Raw genomic sequence first — 19,092 nt, 5'->3', positions numbered from 1 at the left:
ATGCAAAAACCGGCTGGTTTACATGGCTTTTTCTGGTCAAATTGTAGGTCGGTCTTTTTAGCTTAAAAAACCGATAGGGGCGTCGGTTCCGCTTATTTCCGGTCCGACTGCCAGTTTGGTCCGATTTTTGAAAACTATGGTGGAAGGTGCAAGGTGGAAGGGCGGGAGGAGCCGTGGCCCGTGGAAGATTTATTTGTCAGTTACAAAAGATGGAGAAGAAAACGATCAGTAACTTACTTGGGTGACCAGAGGACAGGTACATATCCTAATAATAATGATTGAATCGGCATGTTGATGTGCCAGATTTTCTAAGGTTTAAATCACATGATTTGTTGGGAAAAAATTCTGAGTTTTTTGAGGTGGCATGTGTAGTGAGGGGGATAGCTTGCATGTGGAGATAATTATAGAATAGTGGAGGATAGTGGTGATGAACTTCTTTATAGGTATATAATAGGATTTCAGTAAAAAAAAACATGAAAACACACATGGGCTGTTACCTAGAGAAAAGCATACGTGGCCTACTGGTTGTTGCTTTCCGAAGCCCACGCAAGCCTAACAACAACTCTGTCACGGGACCTTGATCCGAAATCAGTAATTAAGGAGTACTCGTTGCAAAGAACACTCCACTTTCCTAGGTCGCGACAAGTGGCGCACATGCAGCGCGCCATTTGTCGCAACCTGGGAGTTTTCCCTTTTTTCGTAGACCTGTTTATTCAAAACGTTTTATCTTTTAAACCGTGCGTCCAAATCTCGAACCGTTTTCATCATTGAATTTCTCTCGTCGAGATCTTCAAAACTAGATCCCATATTGATAGGTTTTAATAAACTTTTTTCACAAAAAAACGGACGAAAAAAATTGGGCGAAAAACCGAACCGGGAGCACGGTTTTTCCCCTTTCCGAAAGAGGCACGCCCGTGCCTCTCGCGAAATCACAACCGTGCCTCTCGTGGAAACAAAACCGTGACTTTCGTGGAAAAAAAACAGAAAACGCGTTTTTTTGTTTCCGAGAGGCACGGCCGTGACTCTCGCGAAAGCACAACCGTGCCTCTCGCGATACCAAAACCGTGACTCTCGCGAAAGAAAAACACAGAAAACGCGTATTCTTTCCCTTTCTGAGCGACACGGCCGTGACTCTCGCGAAAGCACAACCGTGCCTCTCGCGGAAGCAAAACCGTGACTCTCGCGAAAGAAAAAAAAATAGAAAATGCGTTTTGTTTTTCCCTTTCCGAGAGGCACGGCCGTGACTCTCGCGAAAGCACAACCGTGCCTCTCGCGGAAGCAAAACCGTGACTCTCGCGAAAGAAAAAAATAAACAGAAAACGCATTTTTTTTCGTTTCCGAAAGGCACGGCTGTGACTATCGCTAAAGCACAACCGTGCCTCTCGCGAAAAAAAAACCGTGACTTTCGCGAAAGAAAAAAAAAACGCCTTTTTTTGAGAAAAAAAATTTTTTTTTAATTTTTTTTTTCAATCGAAAAGCTAATGAAGACAGGGGAAAACCAAAACGTGAAAAAAACCCCGAAAAAACCATTTAAAATGCCGAAAACACATGCGAAAAAATAAAAGTAAAATCCGGAGAGAGTATCTAGAGCGCGACACGTGGCGAATAGCGGAGAGCACGCCAAGTGACGCTGATCGTTGCGAGGCTCCCGAAGGAGCGCTCGTTAACTAGTTGCTCACACCTTGAGCTGCCCCTCACGTCTCCACTTCCGCCGCCGCATTCCCCACCTCTGCTGCCGCCGACCTAGAGCCGCAACAGCAGACGACGGTGAGCGGAGGCAGCGGTGCTCTTCCTCCTCCATTTGCCATCATCCACATCCCTACTTCCCTCCCAGTCCAGCTCCTCTCCAATCCACCGTGGCCCGCCGGTCACCCCCGTGTCCCAGCCGACCAGCCGTCGGTCGTTCAGCTTTGCTACGGACTCGTCCCCGACCCTCTACCGGGGTCCTCGGTCGTGGGACAGGGCATCGCAGATCAGTACAAGCTTTCTGGTGCCATTATGGCTGAATCTGAGGGAAGGTCCTACATGTTCAAGCTACATGGATACTCAAGCGCCAAGCAGCTACTCAAGCGCGGTGAGTGCGTGACTTCTCTCCCTTTCAGCGTTGGAGGTCAGAACTGGGTTGTGAGAGCAGCCGCGCCCCCAGAACGGCCTCCTCAGGCGATTTTTTTGCGCCGGCGCCGAAAAAACGGCCTAGTCGCGCCCCAGGAGCCCTTTTTCACCGGCTTGGGCCGAAATCAGCGCCCGCGGACCCATGCTGAACCCGACGCGCGGCGAGTGCTTTGGCGCGAAACAGCCGCGGGCCCGCCGAGTCAGCGAGACAGCCGCTTCGTCGACCTCATCGCCTCAGTTCCCGTGGGAATCAATGCGAAGGCTGCCGCGCCGGTCGGCCTCCATTGATGCCTCACAGGTGGCACAGTGAAGACGCAGCCGACGCGCGTCCCGCCCGCATGCGCCACGCGTCCGCCCGCATGCCGCCCCCCGGCCACCCCGCTTCGGCTATAAAGGCGCCCCTCCCCGCCGGTGAGCGCCACAGCCTCCCCCCACCTCCAGTGATAGCCTTTTCCCCGCCGGCGAGCTCTCCCTCCACTCCCCTGCCCGCCAATGAGCGAAACCATGGCGGAGAGATACCCAGGCGCCGACGCAACGGCGAACAGCTTCGGCCGCCGACACCTCCAGGAGCCGGAGGCGCGCCTTCTGTACGAGGCCGAGTACCCGGCGCCCCCCGGCATGTGCGTGCCTGGTTCGTGGAGACTGAGCGCCGGCGGCGTCCCGGTGCTGCCGGTTCCCGAAGGGGCAGCACGGCGGGCGGAGATCGCCCGCATCCGCTCCTCGTTGACGGAGGACCAGCGGAACGAGCCGAGGTACGCGCCCGACGGCGAAACGTTGTGGACGCTGTACTTCCAGCTCCGCCGCGAGGAGCAGATCGCCTCCGTCAACGGCATCATCCCCCGCGGCCGCCTCAACTCCGAAGGACGGCGCGAGTGGTGGGGCGTCCCCGGCCGTACACTCGACGCCGTCCTCGACCACATCGAGACCAGCAATGTGCCGCGGCTGGACTACCCGACGCGGCCCTCCTTCTCTCGCCGCCGCGGCAGTTCCTGGATGACGCGGCGAATGGAGACGGGGTCGTCCTTGTCGTCGGGCTCCGGCTCGCCGGCCCTCCGCCCCGTCAAGCCCGAGCCGGAGGAGACACCGCTCGGGCGTCGCGCTCGCAGCGGCGCCCTCGTCATCAACGAGCCCTCGCCTGTGACGGCACCGACGAGGCGCTCCCTCCGCCTGGTCCGGCCGAAGCCCGAGCCGGACATGCTCCCCGTGAAGCCGGAGCACGCCGGCATGGTGGCCCCCGACGACGAGTCCGCCCTCAAATGGGCGAGGGAGGACTACGTCCGCGAGCAGGTGCGCCGCCAGCGTCGGGCGTACCTGGAGAACCAGGCCCGTAGCCGCGCCGAGGAGCGTCGCCGCGTCGCCGAGGAGGGCGGCGTTGTCATCATCGACAACGACGACGAGGGCGAGGCCGGGCCGTCAAGCGCTGTCGGCGACCCCGTCGAGGGATGCAGCAGGGACGCCGCAGGTGAGGCGCGCGGCGGCGACGACGATGACGACGGCGACTATACCCACTTCAACAGGCTTCTCGGCATGTAGACAGCGGCGGCGGCGGCGGCGACGGGGGCGGCAGCGGCTAGGCTTTTTAGTTCGTTTCTAAGTTAGTTCATGCATGTTTTTAAGTTTTTTTACAAATTTCGTCAAAAATTGGCCGAGTTCATGCAAAAGTCGTCGAGTTTGCAAAAAAATTGAAACGAACTTCGCCGAACCCGCGGCGACCGTGGGCGCATGACTGGGAGCGAACCGAACCCCAGGGGGCGATCTAGCGTCGGCTTGTCCTCAGGCCGCTTTTTTTCGGCGCCCTGGCGGGCCGAACGGCTGGAGATGCTCTGAGGTACTTGCCAAAACAACATGCCGACCTCATAGTTGTTTCCCTGGTTCTTGCTTCAGCCAATGCTCAGAATGTGAAGGTAAAAGTTGGATCTAGGATGGTTGTCAAAGATCGTCTAGTCCAGCCATTCAGCCGTTGCATATAAGATCATGTCTTCCGGCGCCAAGGTTCAGTTCTTAGCTACCGTTTCAATCGGTCTACAGTTGAGCAATCTGTGTATCTAACAGGTGACTGTATCCAAACGGTGTTTGATATAACTGTCATCAAGAATATATCCAGTGAAGAAACAATGGGTAATCAGTTTGTTGTGGTTCCTCCAAGCGACCTGCACCGGCATTTCGGCGACCTCCTAGAGAGCATGGATGGACCAGACATTACTTTTCATGTCGGTGGAGAGAAATTCTTGGCTCATACTTCCGTGCTTGCTGCTAGGTCATCCATGTTCAAGGCGGAGCTCCTCGGCGTCATGAAGGAGAAAGCCGGCGGCGCGATAGAAATCCATGAGATGGAAATTGATGTGTTCAAGTCCTTGCTCCATTTCATATACACCAATTCTCTGCTTGCTCTTGACATGGATAGCAACCAAGGTGAAGTGCATCCATGTGACAATGGCTGGCCATCTACTCGTGGCAACAGATATGTACAACATTGAGAGGCTGAGACTGATGTGCGAGCACAAGTTATGCAATCACATTTATGCCGACATGGTGGCCACCAGTTTGGCCTTAGCTGAGCAGCATCGCTGCAATAAACTCAAGGAAGCATGTCCACAATTTCTTGCTTGTCTCAACAATTTGGAGGCGATGATGGCAACGAGTGAATTGCAGAAAACATCGACATTGATAGCTAGGGTTGCAGGAACCACAATTCTACAGTTTTGTGTAAAAAAAAACACTAATTCTGAGGCTAATTTTTTGCAAAAAAGCTAGTTTACTGTTTAGCCCCATTTAATGATGATTATGACAGGTGGAGCCCGCTTTCGTTGACATGGCATAACGGTTCGGGATAGATGTCGTTAAACGTTTTTTTTTCCCAAAAACTCCTTCAAAAACTAAACAGCCAACCACCCCTCCCCACACTGTTCACTGCCCAGCCGGCCTATCCGCTGCCCCGCCGTCGGCGGCGGGGCCTGCTCACGCCGCCGCCCCTCCCTCCCCAGCCTGCAGCCGTCTCCGAGCCGGATCCGCGGCCGTCGCCAAGCATATCCGGCCGCCGACATCAATGGCAGCGCGGAGGGGGAGGTCGGCCGCCCTGCGCCATTGCAGATGCGTCAGTTCAGCAGCGGGTCCCTCCCCGGCGCCGCCCCACACCCATCCCTCTCCGGGGCCACCCCACGCCCATCCATCTCCGGCGCCACCCCACGCCCATCCATATTTATATGATCATAGTTCTCAAGTTCAACAGAAAAAAATGTGCAAATGCTAGTAGAAGATTCAGTTCGAAATTCAACATGCTTGCAGTGATTATATCAACAACAAGAAAAACAGAAAACACGCTAAAGCAATTCTGGTAAACATCGAAGACTGTTTTTATTATGTTGGTGTTAACAAAATCTTGCCAGTCCATCTTATTCTTCTCCAACAAAATTCTTCATGCAAGTGTAACTATATACTTTTATGAAGTGTGCATTTATCGTTCAGGTAATATACTCTTATCATCATTCAAGATATTACAGAGATCTGATACCTTACAGCTCTTGGTACTACATCACTCAAGAACAAACTGATCAATTGGTGTTGTGATGGGTCGAGCCCTGATCCTGTGGAGCTCGGCTGCAGCATCTCTCATAAGCATCCTTTCTGCTGGTGCTTGATTACAACACAGCAGTGCCACTCTTGTAACGAAGGTCAGGACATTACATGGATCTCTGAGTGAGCTGCTTCCCTCACACAAATCATTCGCAGGAACTTCTTCTGTTGCCAACAATAATGGATCAAAGACCTTCATAAGCCCATCAGGGAATGCCGCCTCCACATAGTTCTGCAACGTTAACCCGTCCCTGAACATGTCATGAGTAGGTGACTTCCCAGTAGACATCTCGAGGAGGACAATTCCGAAGCTGTACACATCTCCGCGCACAGATACTTGACCACCTTCCCCATATTCTGCATTGCAGATGCAGCAATATATTCAATATTCTCTTACAAAATAGCATTATTTGTGTAAGTACCAAGCAGATATAGGGCATGACAAGCATGCTTTCGAGTTACCTGGTGCAACATATCCAATGGTTCCTCGTATGGCGATGGTACTTTTCGATCTGATCGGTTTCTCACCAACTGGATTTGAAAGGATCTTTGCAAGACCAAAATCCCCAATATGGGCACCCAAATTCTCATCAAGAAGGATGTTGCTTGGCTTCAGGTCACAGTGTACAATTGGTGGCTCACAGTTGTTATGCAGGTAGTCGAGTGCATCAGCAATATCAACAACAATGTTCAACCTTTGCATCAGCTTCAAGCATTGCCTCTCTTGTACATGTAGACTTGGATGCAACCACGTATCTAGGCTCCCGTTAGGCATGAATTCAAGCACAAGGGCTTTGAAGTCATTCCTCTTCGAGTCCAAGCTAGCACAGCAGGTTATCACACTGTCCAAATTACGATGGCGGACCTTACTGAGCACCTCACACTCTGCTAGAAAACTCCTGGAAGAGTGAGGCTGCTGAAGATCAAAAACCTTAATAGCAACTTCAGTTATTGTATTCTTCAGCAGTAAATTCCCCTTATACACTGAACCATATCTTCCTATGCCGATCAAATTGTTTCTAGCAAAACCATCTGTTCCTTGGACAAGTTCATCGTAAGAAACTCTAGGGTACATTTCATTCATTAATGGTGGAGCAGTTTTTGTTTTTTCTATCGACCGACCTCTCAATTTCTTTCTCAAGAAAAATGATAAAAATGTTAATATTGTGAACAATATGATGCTAGCGACTGGAATCACTGCTTTTAGAATGACATGATGTTTCCTTTGACTATGCTTTGAAGGTTCAGCTGGACATGAAGGCAAGTGCAGTTGCAGGATACCACCACAGAGACCATTGTTCCCAGCAAAGGAGAATCCACTTATGTTAGCAAACACACCATGCACTGGAACTTTACCCTCCAAATGGTTGAAGGATAAGTCCAATTGGTACAGTTTGGTCATGTTTTCGAATGACTCGGGGATCTTTCCAGATAAGTAGTTGTGTGCAAGATGCAACTTTTCTAGTCCCTTCATGCGTCCTAATTCTTGAGGAATCATGCCTGAAAGCTTGTTTCTTGAGAGGTTTAATATTACCAAACCATGCACATTGCTCATAGGCATAGGGATGCTGCCGCTAAAGGAGTTGCTGTCCAAATGGAGGCCCACCAAGCTTTGGCAGTTGCTCAAAGCATCGGGCAGTACCCCAGACAAGTTGTTTCGAGACAAGTACAAGAAGGTGGCCTTCTTGAGTATGCCAACTTCAGACGGAAGAATACCAACCAAATGATTGTTTGACAAATCAAGAGCATTTGACAAAGATGGTATGCTAAAAATCTCTCTAGGCAATGAACTGGTGAACTGGTTGCTCGAAAAGTTTGCAGTAATTAACTGTTGCAGGTTCCCAAGGCTTCGTGGAATAGGTCCCTCAAAGTTATTCCCATTCACAAACAACTGTTGCATCTGTGTTAGGTTCCCAAGCGATGACGGAATGATCCCCGATAGTAGGTTATTTTGGAGGTCCAATACTGTTAGCATTTTTAGCCTTCCAATGCTGTCAGGTAGGACTCCAGCAAATCGGTTGTTGGAAAATGACACCTCAAGTAGCCCCAAAAGGTTGCCAATGTGGACAGGTATCTTCCCATAGATATCGTTTGCTTCAACCGACAACAGCTGGAGATGAGCTGACAGGTTGGCAAATGAGCTCGGAAGTTCCCCAGTAAAATGGTTGTAACCAAGATCAAGTACACGGAGGTATGTGCAGTTGGACAAGAAGGTGATGAACTCCCAGTCCTGAACAGTGCTTATCTCAAGTTGGTTTCTGCTGAGAGATAAGATATCCGGGCAGAGCTTTCCAATCTCTGGAGGCAATTTTCCAGTGAAGTTATTGAGCGAGATGTCTAGAACATCTACGGTGGTCACATTTGCTAGTGAAGCTGGAACTCTTCCTGTGAAGTGGTTTAAGTCAAGGTAGAGGGCCTGGAGATTTGGCAAGTTATTCCCCAGGTTAGACGGCAGCGTTCCCTCAAGTTCATTGTTTGTCACTCCGAGCTGAGCCAGCGAAGAAAGGTTGAAGAAAGTTGCGGGGATGGTGCCCACGAGGTGGTTTTCTCCCAGTGCAACGTACTGAAGCATACCGAGCCTACCAATGCCCTCAGGAATGGTGTCCTCAAGATGGTTTCGTGAGAAATAGAGTTCCTGCAGGGACGAGAGGTTGGCGAGTGATGGCGGGATGGCCCCAGTGAAGTTGTTGGCTTCTAGGTAAATGTACTCAAGGTTGGATAAACCTCCAAGCCAAGCAGGGATTTCTCCGGTGAGTCGGTTGGAATAAAGGGCGATGCTTGTAAATTTGGTGCAGTTCATCAAGCTATCTGGGATCTCGCCTTGAAGTGAGTTGTGTGACAAGTCAAGATACCGCAACCGATGCAGGCGCCCAATCGTCGCCGGAAATCCACCATGAAGTGCATTTGAACTGAGGTCTACATGAGCGAGGTACGTGAGGTTCCCAATGGAAGGAGCAATTGTGCCGAAGAGGCCAGCCGAGGAGAGATTCAGTTTCAAGACCCTTTGCTTGTGTCTGAGGCTGCATACCACACCTAGCCATCGACACAAGTCACCACTTGCGTTCCAGGAGGATAGCACACCTGACTGGTCACCGAGACTAGTCTTGAGTGCCAGCAAGGAATCCATGTCAGTCTCATTGCTGATGCTGAATATCTCTGCAGCTGAGAAGGCTGAAATGCTTGATGCTGGCCAGAGCGAATGCAGCAGAAGAAGCAACAAAGGCAGTGGAAACATCGGTGCATATAGTATGTTCCAGGACCCTTCCTGGCATTACATCCAAAGCACTAGAACAAGTGAAAATTTGCAGGCAGGACTTTATTAGGAGTAGCATGTCATTTGAAAATTTGCAGAAAAAAATACAAGGATAATAGCAACTTAGCAAGTATTAACAACATTAAAGTTTGTGTAGGAAAGAAAAATGGTGGTGCAGTTTTGGTCATGTAGCTTTTTGAACGGTGAATTTATGCAATAAATTTTGAAGCTTCTCCGCAAACTCTTTGTCGCCACTCTTTTTTCAATTCCCTCAGGTGGTTTGTTCGTCAAAGGATTTATGGAAGTTCTCGGCTGACTGTTTCCTTGGAAACACAGCACGGAAGTGTTGACATGTGAGAATAAGCCAGACATATGGAAAAGAAGTCAATTATGCCATCTACGTATGACCCACTAGATGGTGCTGCTATATTTCTTTAGAAAAAAACTGCGCCTAACTAGATGTCATCCATTATCTTTAAACTATTAAGACAAGTTGTCAATTTAGTCAAGATATGCCACCATCATGGTGCAAACCATATTTCCAAGTCCAGCACTGACTAGTGAGCACTAGTCGATTTGGACAAAGAGCACTTCCAGAAAATAAGTTAATTTAAGGTGTACTCCAATTTACCGAACGAAAATGATGTGCAGGATTGTCCACACGATGACGTGTGTATAGCACTGCTCTTTACCAAAACCTGCCGTCATGATCGAGACCCTGATTGAAACCTACCCTGCACCCTAGGATTGTGGGGGAGTCCAATTTTTCCCCCGAGGCCTCATTCGGTTTGGAGGAAACCAGAATGTAGGAATTAGAAGTAGTATAGGAATTTGATAGGATGTCACTTGCCATCCTACAAAATTGTCTTGCCTCGTTACTACGCACAAAATAAGCTTTGAATAGATGTGTATATTCCTTCAAAAACATAGGAAATGAACAGTATTCCTACAAAATTCCCGTATGCGTTTCCTACAAACCGAATGCATTTATAGAAAAATTTCCTACGGAATCCCTGTTCCTATGTTTTTGCCATAGAAATCCTGCAAACCGAATGAGGCCTGACTCATTTTTACCCCCTCTCGCGATCAAATCATTGTCTGCGCGCACTGACGAAATCACATCTACCAATCTAGTGATATTGCCTACGAACAAAGGGGAAAAACAGAGCCATGCGGCGTCTAGCTGACCAAAAGTGATACTTAATTTCGAGAATTACTGGAAAATCAATAAAGAGTTTAATTAATACACAGAAAAGCAAATGGAAGATAAACATTAGTTGTTGCATCGGACGGACCAATCTTTGGATAGGGATACGGCAAGACCAAGAAAATACCTATTTAGGATAGGATGTGAACCTTGCTAGAAGAAGATGGTGGTGCGGATGCTGACGCGGCTTAGACCTTGACCGCCATTGGAGAGGCTTGGAACTTTGAAGCTCCTGGGGCTGGGGATCTGGCAATTGGAGAGCGAGCGAGTCCCCCTGTCTTGTTGTAAGATTGTGGCAGTGGCGAGAATTTATAGGCAGTGCGGTGTTGCTCTGGTTTGACTTGTCATGTTTGTGTCTTCGGTTGGAGGTGACGGCATCGTCGTAGAGTGTTTCTTTTTTGAGCTGGTCCTGTAACGATGCACAAATGCTAGCCTGATAGTCCAACCTACTTAGGTACTCCCTCTGTTTCATAATATAAGACGCTTTTTGACACTACACTAATGTTAAAAAACGTCTTACATTATGGGACGGAGTAGTAACATTTTAACATTTTTTGTTAAAAAAAACACGTACCTAGTAGCCGCATACTTTGGAAACATGCTCTCGCCTCCCTGTTTAGATAAAGCACAAATCAAAGTACCGGTTAAATGAGGATGCCTTCTTACAAAGCATATCTTGGGATAACTAGCCAATAAAAATCACAAAACGACTACCATACTAAGGAAGAATATAGGAAGGCATAAAGCCAACGACACACCCTGCTCTAGGACACCTAAGCTCCACGACAATGCCCCTATGAGGAAAAATGACACTAAGCGTCGACGCTGCCGAGTCCTAACATGCACCCGGAATCCTGGCGCAGAGAGGAGAACCACAATGACGTCCTCAAGAGGAGAGTGGCACCCGTGGGCGTCGCTGCCATCGACACCCAAGCATAGAGGTTTCGTTCAGTAGGTGACCCGTGCCACCCCGAGGTACACCCAAGACACCCACGGCGAGCACAAACCTCTAAATCCATATCTGGGCACCATCATTGGCATCGACAAAGAGCGATCCCAATTCCCAAGCCACCCACCGCTACATCCCTCGCCGTCCACACGACCAAAAGGCATAGCCACCACCACCATCATAGTGCTCGCCGAAGAACCAACCATGCGGACTACCGCCCAACATCCAAGTCTCAAGACTCCGCCAACCATCCACATTACAACACCCCAACCATGATAGGAAGAGCAAAAGGCACATCCTTCCGCTCCTACTCCCTCCGTCCCATAATATAAGGAAGTTAAATGTCGAATCCGATGATCATCTGAGTCGAGTTCCCCTGTGCAGCTGTGCTTAATCTGGGAACTGCATGCAGACGACTCGTGTAGGGCAAGGCCACCTCTCTGTCGTACAAACGTACGTGGGTACATGATGCTGAGGTCAACCGTGCATAGTGTCCGATTGAGGAGGTCCGTGGGTCGTGCACGTCAAGGAGACAAGGACTCTGGGTGGTCCGGGCCGGGTCCGAAGGGGACGCAGCTTCGGTGCATTAAAGGCACCTGTCTTTGGGTCACTGACATGTGGGCTAGCCACCTGTTGGGCCCACATGTCATAGACACAAAGGCAGGCACCTGCCTTTGGGTCACTGACATGTGGGCCAACCACCTGTTGGGCCCACATGTCATAGACGCAAAGGCAGGTGCCTTGTCCGTCAGAAGACATGGAGAAAGAGTGGCGCGTCGTGGCCGGTGGCACACTGTTGAGGTCTCTGGATTCAGGCCACCCCCACCAAACACAGACACAGACACAATGCCATTGATTGCTTTTTTTTTGAAATAAGTGGCGTCGATTGCTGTATATCCATCTGCTGTGCATGTGCACATAGAAACAAACTGCTTATGGGTTTTTTTTGAAACGGAGGCATAAGATTTGCCTCATCTATTAATTAAGAAGAGAGTAGAGTTTGAGAGTTTTACAATAACCCCACAAACACGACATGCCAATTACTCACGCGTAATGATATTCCCTAGATGCTTAGGACCCGCCGTCACCCAAAGGTTTGCCTCATCGCAAATTGCCAGCAGTAGAATTGGTGGTGGAGCGCACTTGTGCCGGAAAACGGGAGAATTTCTCTCGTTCCATTGGGTCCAAGATAGGAGCATGGTTATGGACGCCATGGCACTTCTATTCGTTGTTTGCAGCCCGGCCGTCTTGTCCCACCAAGCCATGATCGAGTCCTCCGTGTGCCAAGTCGACGTGTCAACATGGGCAAGGCCAAAATTGTTGAGAACCAAGCGCCACATCCTGAGGGTGTACCGACACTTGAAGAATAGGTGTGGTCGAGTTTCTTGTTCCCTCCTGCATAAAGGGCAAAGGCCGCCGTTTTCCCAACCTCGTTTCTCCAGGCGGTCGGTGATCCAAATCGGGTCTTGTAGCGCAAGCCAAGAGAAGAATTTCACTTTTGGTGGTGCCCAAGGCTTCCACACCATGCGTTTCATAGGGAAGAGAGTCATCCCAAGAAACTGCGCCTTGTAAGCGGTGGACGCCGAATAAATGCCATCATTGGAGTGCTTCCACCAAATGTCGTCCTCAAGAAGGTCGTCCAAAACGACTTCATGAACAAGCATCCACAGAGTGAAGCACTCCCGGACGTGGGCACCAAAGACTACAGTGTCATGGTTGATCATGAAGATCCATGCATCATCTTTAAGGGCTTCACATACTTTCCAATGCTTCCTCCGCGAGGCTTGAAAAATCAGCGGGGCGATGTCCTTTGGCTTGCGCCCAAGCAGCCAGGGCGAGTCCCAAAATGGTGTTTTCGCGCCATTGCCAACAGTGATAGTTGTTTATGCATAGAGAAAGTCAAGATTCTCCTCGGTGCATGGGTTGCCAAGCCCTATCCACAACTTATCAGGCTCTTTCCACTCGTACTATGGCCAACGGAGGCGTAGTGCGCGAGTAAATTTGTCTGTGGTGAACACCCCAAGACCTCCATACTCATGCGGGCGACAAATGACCTCCCAATTGACCTTGCACTTGGCGCCGGTCGTCTTGTCCGAACCAGACCAAAGAAAGGCCCTCTCACTGCGTGATCCAATTTCTTCTCATTCAGACATGTCACTACATGGGGTACAGCAACCTTGCGTTGGCGTGTCATTTCTTCTCGTTTGCAGGTGCATGCCACTGATCGATTGGCGCGCTGCCGAGCATCTCCGTCCCACTCCCATCCCATTCCCGGGGATCGGCCGACCTGAAAGCTACCTACCTACCTGCACGTCCCATCAGCGTCGATTGCTGCATCCATCTGCAGTGCACGTGCACATAGAAACAAACTGATGATTTTCCTGATGCCGTACTCATGGATTTGTGATTTGGCGTCTCGCCATAGCATGGCAATGAAGAAATCGATGTAACCAGTGCTAGGAAATGCCACTCTTCGGAAACAATATCCGGCTCTATACAATATTGTACGTCATAAGGGTGATACTATCGCCACGGTAATGGAATTATTTCCGCGAAATGTGACATTCATAAGGGATTTATTTGGACCCAGACTATAATCGTGGAACATCCTGCTCCAGCGGTTGTCCACAGTGTAATTGTCACATGGGTCCGATGTATTCCGATGGAACCTACATGGGAATGGACAGTTCTCAGTGAAATCTATGTATAAAGCGTTAATCCAGTCTGATGTGCCAGTTGATAATAACAAGAAAATCTGGAAGATGAAGATGAAGATGAAGATACCGTTTAAGAATAAAATCTTCGCATAATAACAAGAAAATGTGGAGTCATTCTTACTAAAGATAACCTTATTAAGAGGAATTGGCATGAAAGTCCGCAATGTGTCTTTTGTCACCATGATGAGACAATAAAACATTTATTCTTTCAATGCAAATTGACTCGTTCTATATGGTCAATTATCCAAATAGCTTCTGGCTTGTATCCTCCTTGTACTGTTGCTAATGTATTTGGCCACTGGCTACATGAGATTGATCACAGGTTTAGAACCCTTCTCAGGGTGGGAGCGCTTGCCGTTATTTGGTCGCTTTGGCTCTATAGAAATGATAAGGTTTTTAACGATAAAATTACTTCTCTTATGCAGGTTATCTACAGATGTACCAGGACTCTTCGTTTATGGTCCTCTCTACAACGTGTGGAAAATCGAGACCTGTTTATGGAGGTGTGTACACGATTGGAGGCTACGGCGAGGGATACTTTTACCCTAACATGGATGGCAGCATGATCTTAGGATTGACCCCCTCCGCTTTAGGCATTATACGGATACTGCATGTTTTCCTTATATTTCACTTTTTATGTTTGTCATTTAAATGACAGGATATTGTTTGATTGTGTCCGTCTTAGCTATGCAGAGCCGGATGTGATGCTTAAATCTTTTAAGTAGTAAAGTGTTCCTTTTCGGGGGAAAAAAAATGCTCACTGATCGATTGGCGCGCCGCCGAGCGCATGCATTGCCCGTCCCATCCCAAGGAAAGGAAAGGGGGGATCGGCCGACCTGAAAGCTGCCTACCTGCACGTCCCGGCGATTTCTGTCCGTGTTCACCAACAGCAGCCTCAGTCTGTCAGCAAACAGGCAATGACTCTGTCTCTGCTCATCACTTGGCCGGGTCAGGTATAGTACCCCGTCAGGGAAAATGGGCCACCACCGTTGCTCAACTTATCAAGAAAAAGAGAAACAAACTTTGTCTGCTCTGCACCCTGACCGATCGCAGATTAAGCAGTGTATTCCCTCCGTTCGGAATTACTTGTCTCGGAAATGGATGTATCTAGAACTAAAATACGTCTAGATACATCTATTTCTGCGACAAGTAATTCCCAACAGAGAAAGTAGATGGCATCAGAACGTGCGTAAGAAAAAGACCAGTCCTAGTTACTGCGTTGGGGGCATTTTTGTCCCGATCATCATCTGCTGTATGTAGATAAGGTGCTCGATGAAATGCGTCGTCTTGGGACTTGGGGCTTGTCTGTTCCGGTGAGACGCGTCGTCGTTGCTGCTCGATTCACGAACGATCGAGAAGCACCTCGATCAGCTCTACACTAAGAGTATCTACACCCGCACTTGACAAATCCGTTTCCTCAAACGCATACGGACTGGCGCGTCCGCAGACAGTGTCTGGTCATGCTTCAAATTACCTACTCTGCATTTGAGTTTCTCATATTTCAACCCCTAAATCCATACAAAGCATGCAAATGAAATCCTATGTACTACCCCTAGCTAATCTTGGTCGTCGAAGATGTCCACGGCGTCGGTGCCGGGCGCCGGGTGAACATGCGCATAGGAGGGCTCCGGCTCATCCTCCTCCTGCTCGACCTCATCGATGTAGGCGAACATCTCCTCCTCCTTCTCCTCCTCCTCCTCCAACAACAACAACAACAACTCCTCCGGATCCACTGCATCCGGAGGTAGTCCCAGGGCGATCCGGGCTTCGCGCCTTGCCCGGATCGGATCAAGGAGCTGCAGCCGGCGGTCCGGCGTTAGAAATGGGTAGCCCCTTATCCGGCGGCGTGGGGACATGGCTACTAGTGGCGGCGGACGAGGAGTGGGAAGTGGCAGCGGCGGCGGACGGGCGGAGAAAAATATGGAGGGGTAGGATTTCGGTGCTGGTGGTCGACTTAAATAGCCGGGCTAGGCATTACAAGGCGCCAGGAGCGGCACCACGCGACGACATCGGTCCCACGGAGGAGACGAGTTTCCGACCGCCGGACTTCCGGGCGATTCCGCGTGGGACCTCGGCGTCGGTCCGACGTGGCGGGCGTGCACGGGTGCCCCTTATATCCGCCCCATGCTTGAACTGAATATGAAGTGTGTCGGTCAGTTCGAGCGTTTGAGACCCGTTTGAGGCACCCGGCTAAATCAAAATTTCATAACCGATTAGTGACCGGATGGCCGGCCTGGGCGTTTGAGGCGGAATTTAGGGTGCCTAACCGTAGATGCTCTAACACTACTAGTATCTGGTGGTGAGGTGAAAGGTCGTTGCTGGATCACTCGGCCTGACTGTCTGAGATCTGCATGCTACAGTTTGGAAAAGAAGCAATGTTTGGCTAGGCTGTGGATATATTATATATTGAGGCCACCACCCAAGCTGAAACAGTGGCGCCTGCCAATCAACGCACACATGCATGCAGACAAACAGAGCCCGATCGGATTGCCGCCTAATTTCACCGTTTTTTTTTCTTTTTCGAAAAGGAGGCCTAATTCACCGTACGAAACGGGATTGTGTCGACGTGTTTTCGCGTCTCGCCACCCATGTGATGTGTGCTGCTGCTGTTTTATTTTTATTTTTGGGGGGTCTGGTCACCCGATCGATGGGCCAAATCAACCAAGCCATTCGTTAAAACCAGGCGCGTGAAGTGAATTACTGTTATTTTTCGTGACACTGAAGAAGTAATCGATCTTGACCTAACACGTACGGGCTGACAAATGGCAGAGATAATGGATCGGTTGGACACTTTTGGCCTGGCCCGCCGCGGACCACGTACGTGCCTGCCCACCATGCAAAAGCCCCAATGACTTGAGACCTGCAGTGCCTACCAAATGGCCAAGTACGTCCGGTCCAGGCGATTTCCATGTTCATCCACGACAGCTTCACGCTCTCACCCAATGGCTCTGCTCACTTTGGTCAGGGTAGGGATGGCAAGACCAAACAGTGCGTATATAGCGGTACACTCTTCATTGGCATCTTCCGGGGGTGTACATGTTGAGGGCTTAGGGCAGTGCAATTCTCAAGTTGAATCTCCAATCAGTCGATCCCTCACTCGCGCAGTCGATTTTGTAGTAGTAGTAGAAGAAGAAGAAGGTGAGGGCTCACCACCATATCAGGACCTCGTCGGAGACGGAGAAGATGTGCCTGCAGTGCTACCGCCGGCGAAGGGGAGGAAGAGGCAGGGTCTGAGCTCGAGACGAGACGTCGCAGCGTTGCGGCCGCGAGAAAGGCAGGGGTAGGGGTACAGAAGCAAAGCAAGGTGTTCACTTCCACTTTCAGGAAAATTTCAGCAACACGGCCGAAAGGCGGAAATATTGACTTTAATTCAATTAGATTTTTGTAATTTTTTGAATTCATGTGTCTTATCGAAATTGTTGAAATGTTTTGACTCAAATGTAAATATATCAGTGACTGCTGAAATTAATGAAATTCAATGAATTTCATTGAAATATCACTGAAAGTGAAAAACCATGTACAGAAGTCACTCACACTGTCACACACCAGTGTGAAAACGATGTCCAACATTTGGCCAGATCAGTATAGTTATTAGCAGTACATGATGGGACTCATGGGAGCGAGAAAGCTCGAGGCACCCACTGACTATCTAGCTGGCTGGCTATTTGCAATCTTCGAATAATTCAACTATCAACATCTACATATAATTCAATCAAGTACTCTCTCCGTTTCTAAATAATTGTCTTTTTAGAGATTTCAAATGGGCTATCACATACGGATGTATATAGACATAGTTTAGAGTGTAGATTAACTCATTTTGCTCCGTATGTAGTCACTGGTTGAAATCTCTAGAAAGACAAATATTTAGGAACGGAGGGAGTATACTACACAACACAGCCTACGCCTCTCGCTCAATCCATCTCGACCGAATCGCTAGCTGATGCCACCAATGGCAATGGCATGGCACTGTTTCTTCCGTAAGCAATCGCATTGCGCGCTCGCATACTCGCCAACTAGCTAGCACCGGCCGCCGTCCTTGTTGTTGACTGCGGAGAGCCCGACGAGCAGGTCGACGAAGGCGCAGACGATGAGGCCATGGGTCTTCTTGCCGTTGGCGCGGAGGTACCACCCCAGCATCTCCTCCAGCCACCCCCAGTCGTCGTCGCCCCTGCCGCCGCCGCGGCTCAGTACCATCTCCTCCATGGACCGCCGGAAGTCACCGTACGGGTCCGCCGAGTCGATGGCCAGCGCCGTCGCCCCGCGGAACGCCGCCTGATCCGCCACCGGCTTGCTCGTCATCACGATGGATTTCGTCGCCTCGGGCTCGAAGAAGAGCCGGCTCGACGCCCGGACCCCGCGGATGACCGCCTCCTCGGCCTCGCGTGCCCGCGAGAGCTCCGGCTCTGGCGCCGCGGTGGAAGCCGAGGACGAGCCCGTGGCGGAGAGGAAAGAAATGTTGGCCGTGTCGTCGTCGCAGTAGGCCGGGTTCGTGATCACGCGGGTCGTCCTGCAGCAGTCCCGGCGCGCCGACGACGCCGCCGCCTCCGCCACCACGCTGCTGCGGCCGTCGAAGGACGCGGTCCTGGCCTGCGCGCAGGAGGGCCATTGCCACGAGGCGGCCATGCTGCGGGAGGACGCAGCTGATATGGACGGAGGAGACGACAGGCTCCCGGCGGTGGCGTCCACACGGCTGCCGGCGAAGAAGAGGGAGGCGAGGGCGAACGTCTTGACCATGGCTGCTGCTGCTGCTGGTGCTAGTCACTGACTCACTAGTCACTACTGGTCGAGGATGATGAAGATCGAATTGATGGGCTCGCTTTTAAACGGGAAGGGGGTGGATGGTTGTGTGCGTGTGAGAAAGGCAAGGGAAGATGGGCGTCGTTGTTGTGTGAGTTGGGAGTCTCCTCTTGTCTAGCAGGCCTGGCCGGCGGTGATCCACCGGTTGGCCCAATTCTATACTTTATCACGGTCTTACATGGTAGCTGCCGAAAATCATATAATACTCTCTCCCTTTGTACAACCGTGTCATTTTTTTTTTCATCAAGGAAAGGAGCCCCAAATTATGTCATATCACCTTGATTCTGACAAGTTGGGTCCACATATCGGGTAGACGCGACCGCGGGGCGGCGCCAAATAGATCAGAACCGTGGAGTGGCATTTCTTAAGTGGCACCTGACCCGACCCGCTACGACCGGATCCGCCATGCAACAAAACCCACTCATCTGCACCTCACTGGCCCATCCATGTGGCGGTTTGAATCCCGTTTCTCTCCTGCTCGATG

The 19,092-nt window shown here is 50.3% G+C and overlaps 2 protein-coding genes across 2 annotated transcripts; both read right to left on the bottom strand.

Moving 5' to 3' along the window:
* Window positions 1–5,566: 5,566 nt before the first annotated feature.
* Window positions 5,567–8,920, bottom strand: LOC123050703 (probable LRR receptor-like serine/threonine-protein kinase At3g47570). Its single transcript, XM_044473460.1, has 2 exons — window positions 6,148–8,920; window positions 5,567–6,042 (listed from the first exon to the last, which is right to left on the bottom strand). Exons 1-2 carry the CDS (start codon window positions 8,918–8,920, stop codon window positions 5,645–5,647), a joined length of 3,171 nt encoding a protein of 1,056 aa, XP_044329395.1. The 3' UTR covers window positions 5,567–5,644.
* Window positions 8,921–17,473: 8,553 nt separating this feature from the next.
* On the bottom strand, window positions 17,474–18,703 carry LOC123050702 (transcription repressor OFP13-like). The gene has a single exon (XM_044473459.1). It carries the CDS (start codon window positions 18,543–18,545, stop codon window positions 17,829–17,831), a length of 717 nt encoding a protein of 238 aa, XP_044329394.1. The 5' UTR covers window positions 18,546–18,703; the 3' UTR covers window positions 17,474–17,828.
* Window positions 18,704–19,092: the final 389 nt, after the last annotated feature.

The sequence above is a fragment of the Triticum aestivum genome, chromosome 2D, assembly GCF_018294505.1.
Source record: "Triticum aestivum cultivar Chinese Spring chromosome 2D, IWGSC CS RefSeq v2.1, whole genome shotgun sequence".
Taxonomy (NCBI): Eukaryota; Viridiplantae; Streptophyta; class Magnoliopsida; order Poales; family Poaceae; genus Triticum; species Triticum aestivum.
The sequence above is the reverse complement of the archived record's forward strand: the minus strand, read 5'-3'. Positions and strand labels throughout refer to the sequence as shown.

What these genes read in the sequence shown, in the direction of transcription:
- LOC123050703 (XM_044473460.1), bottom strand. Translation starts at nt 8,920, where the DNA reads ATGTTTCCACTGCCTTTGTTGCTTCTTCTGCTGCATTCGCTCTGGCCA. An exon ending in CATTGGATATGTTGCACCAG is followed by an intron (nt 6,043 to 6,147) that starts GTAACTCGAAAG and finishes TCTGCAATGCAG; the next exon opens with AATATGGGGAAGGTGGTCAA.
- LOC123050702 (XM_044473459.1), bottom strand. Translation starts at nt 18,545, where the DNA reads ATGGTCAAGACGTTCGCCCTCGCCTCCCTCTTCTTCGCCGGCAGCCGT.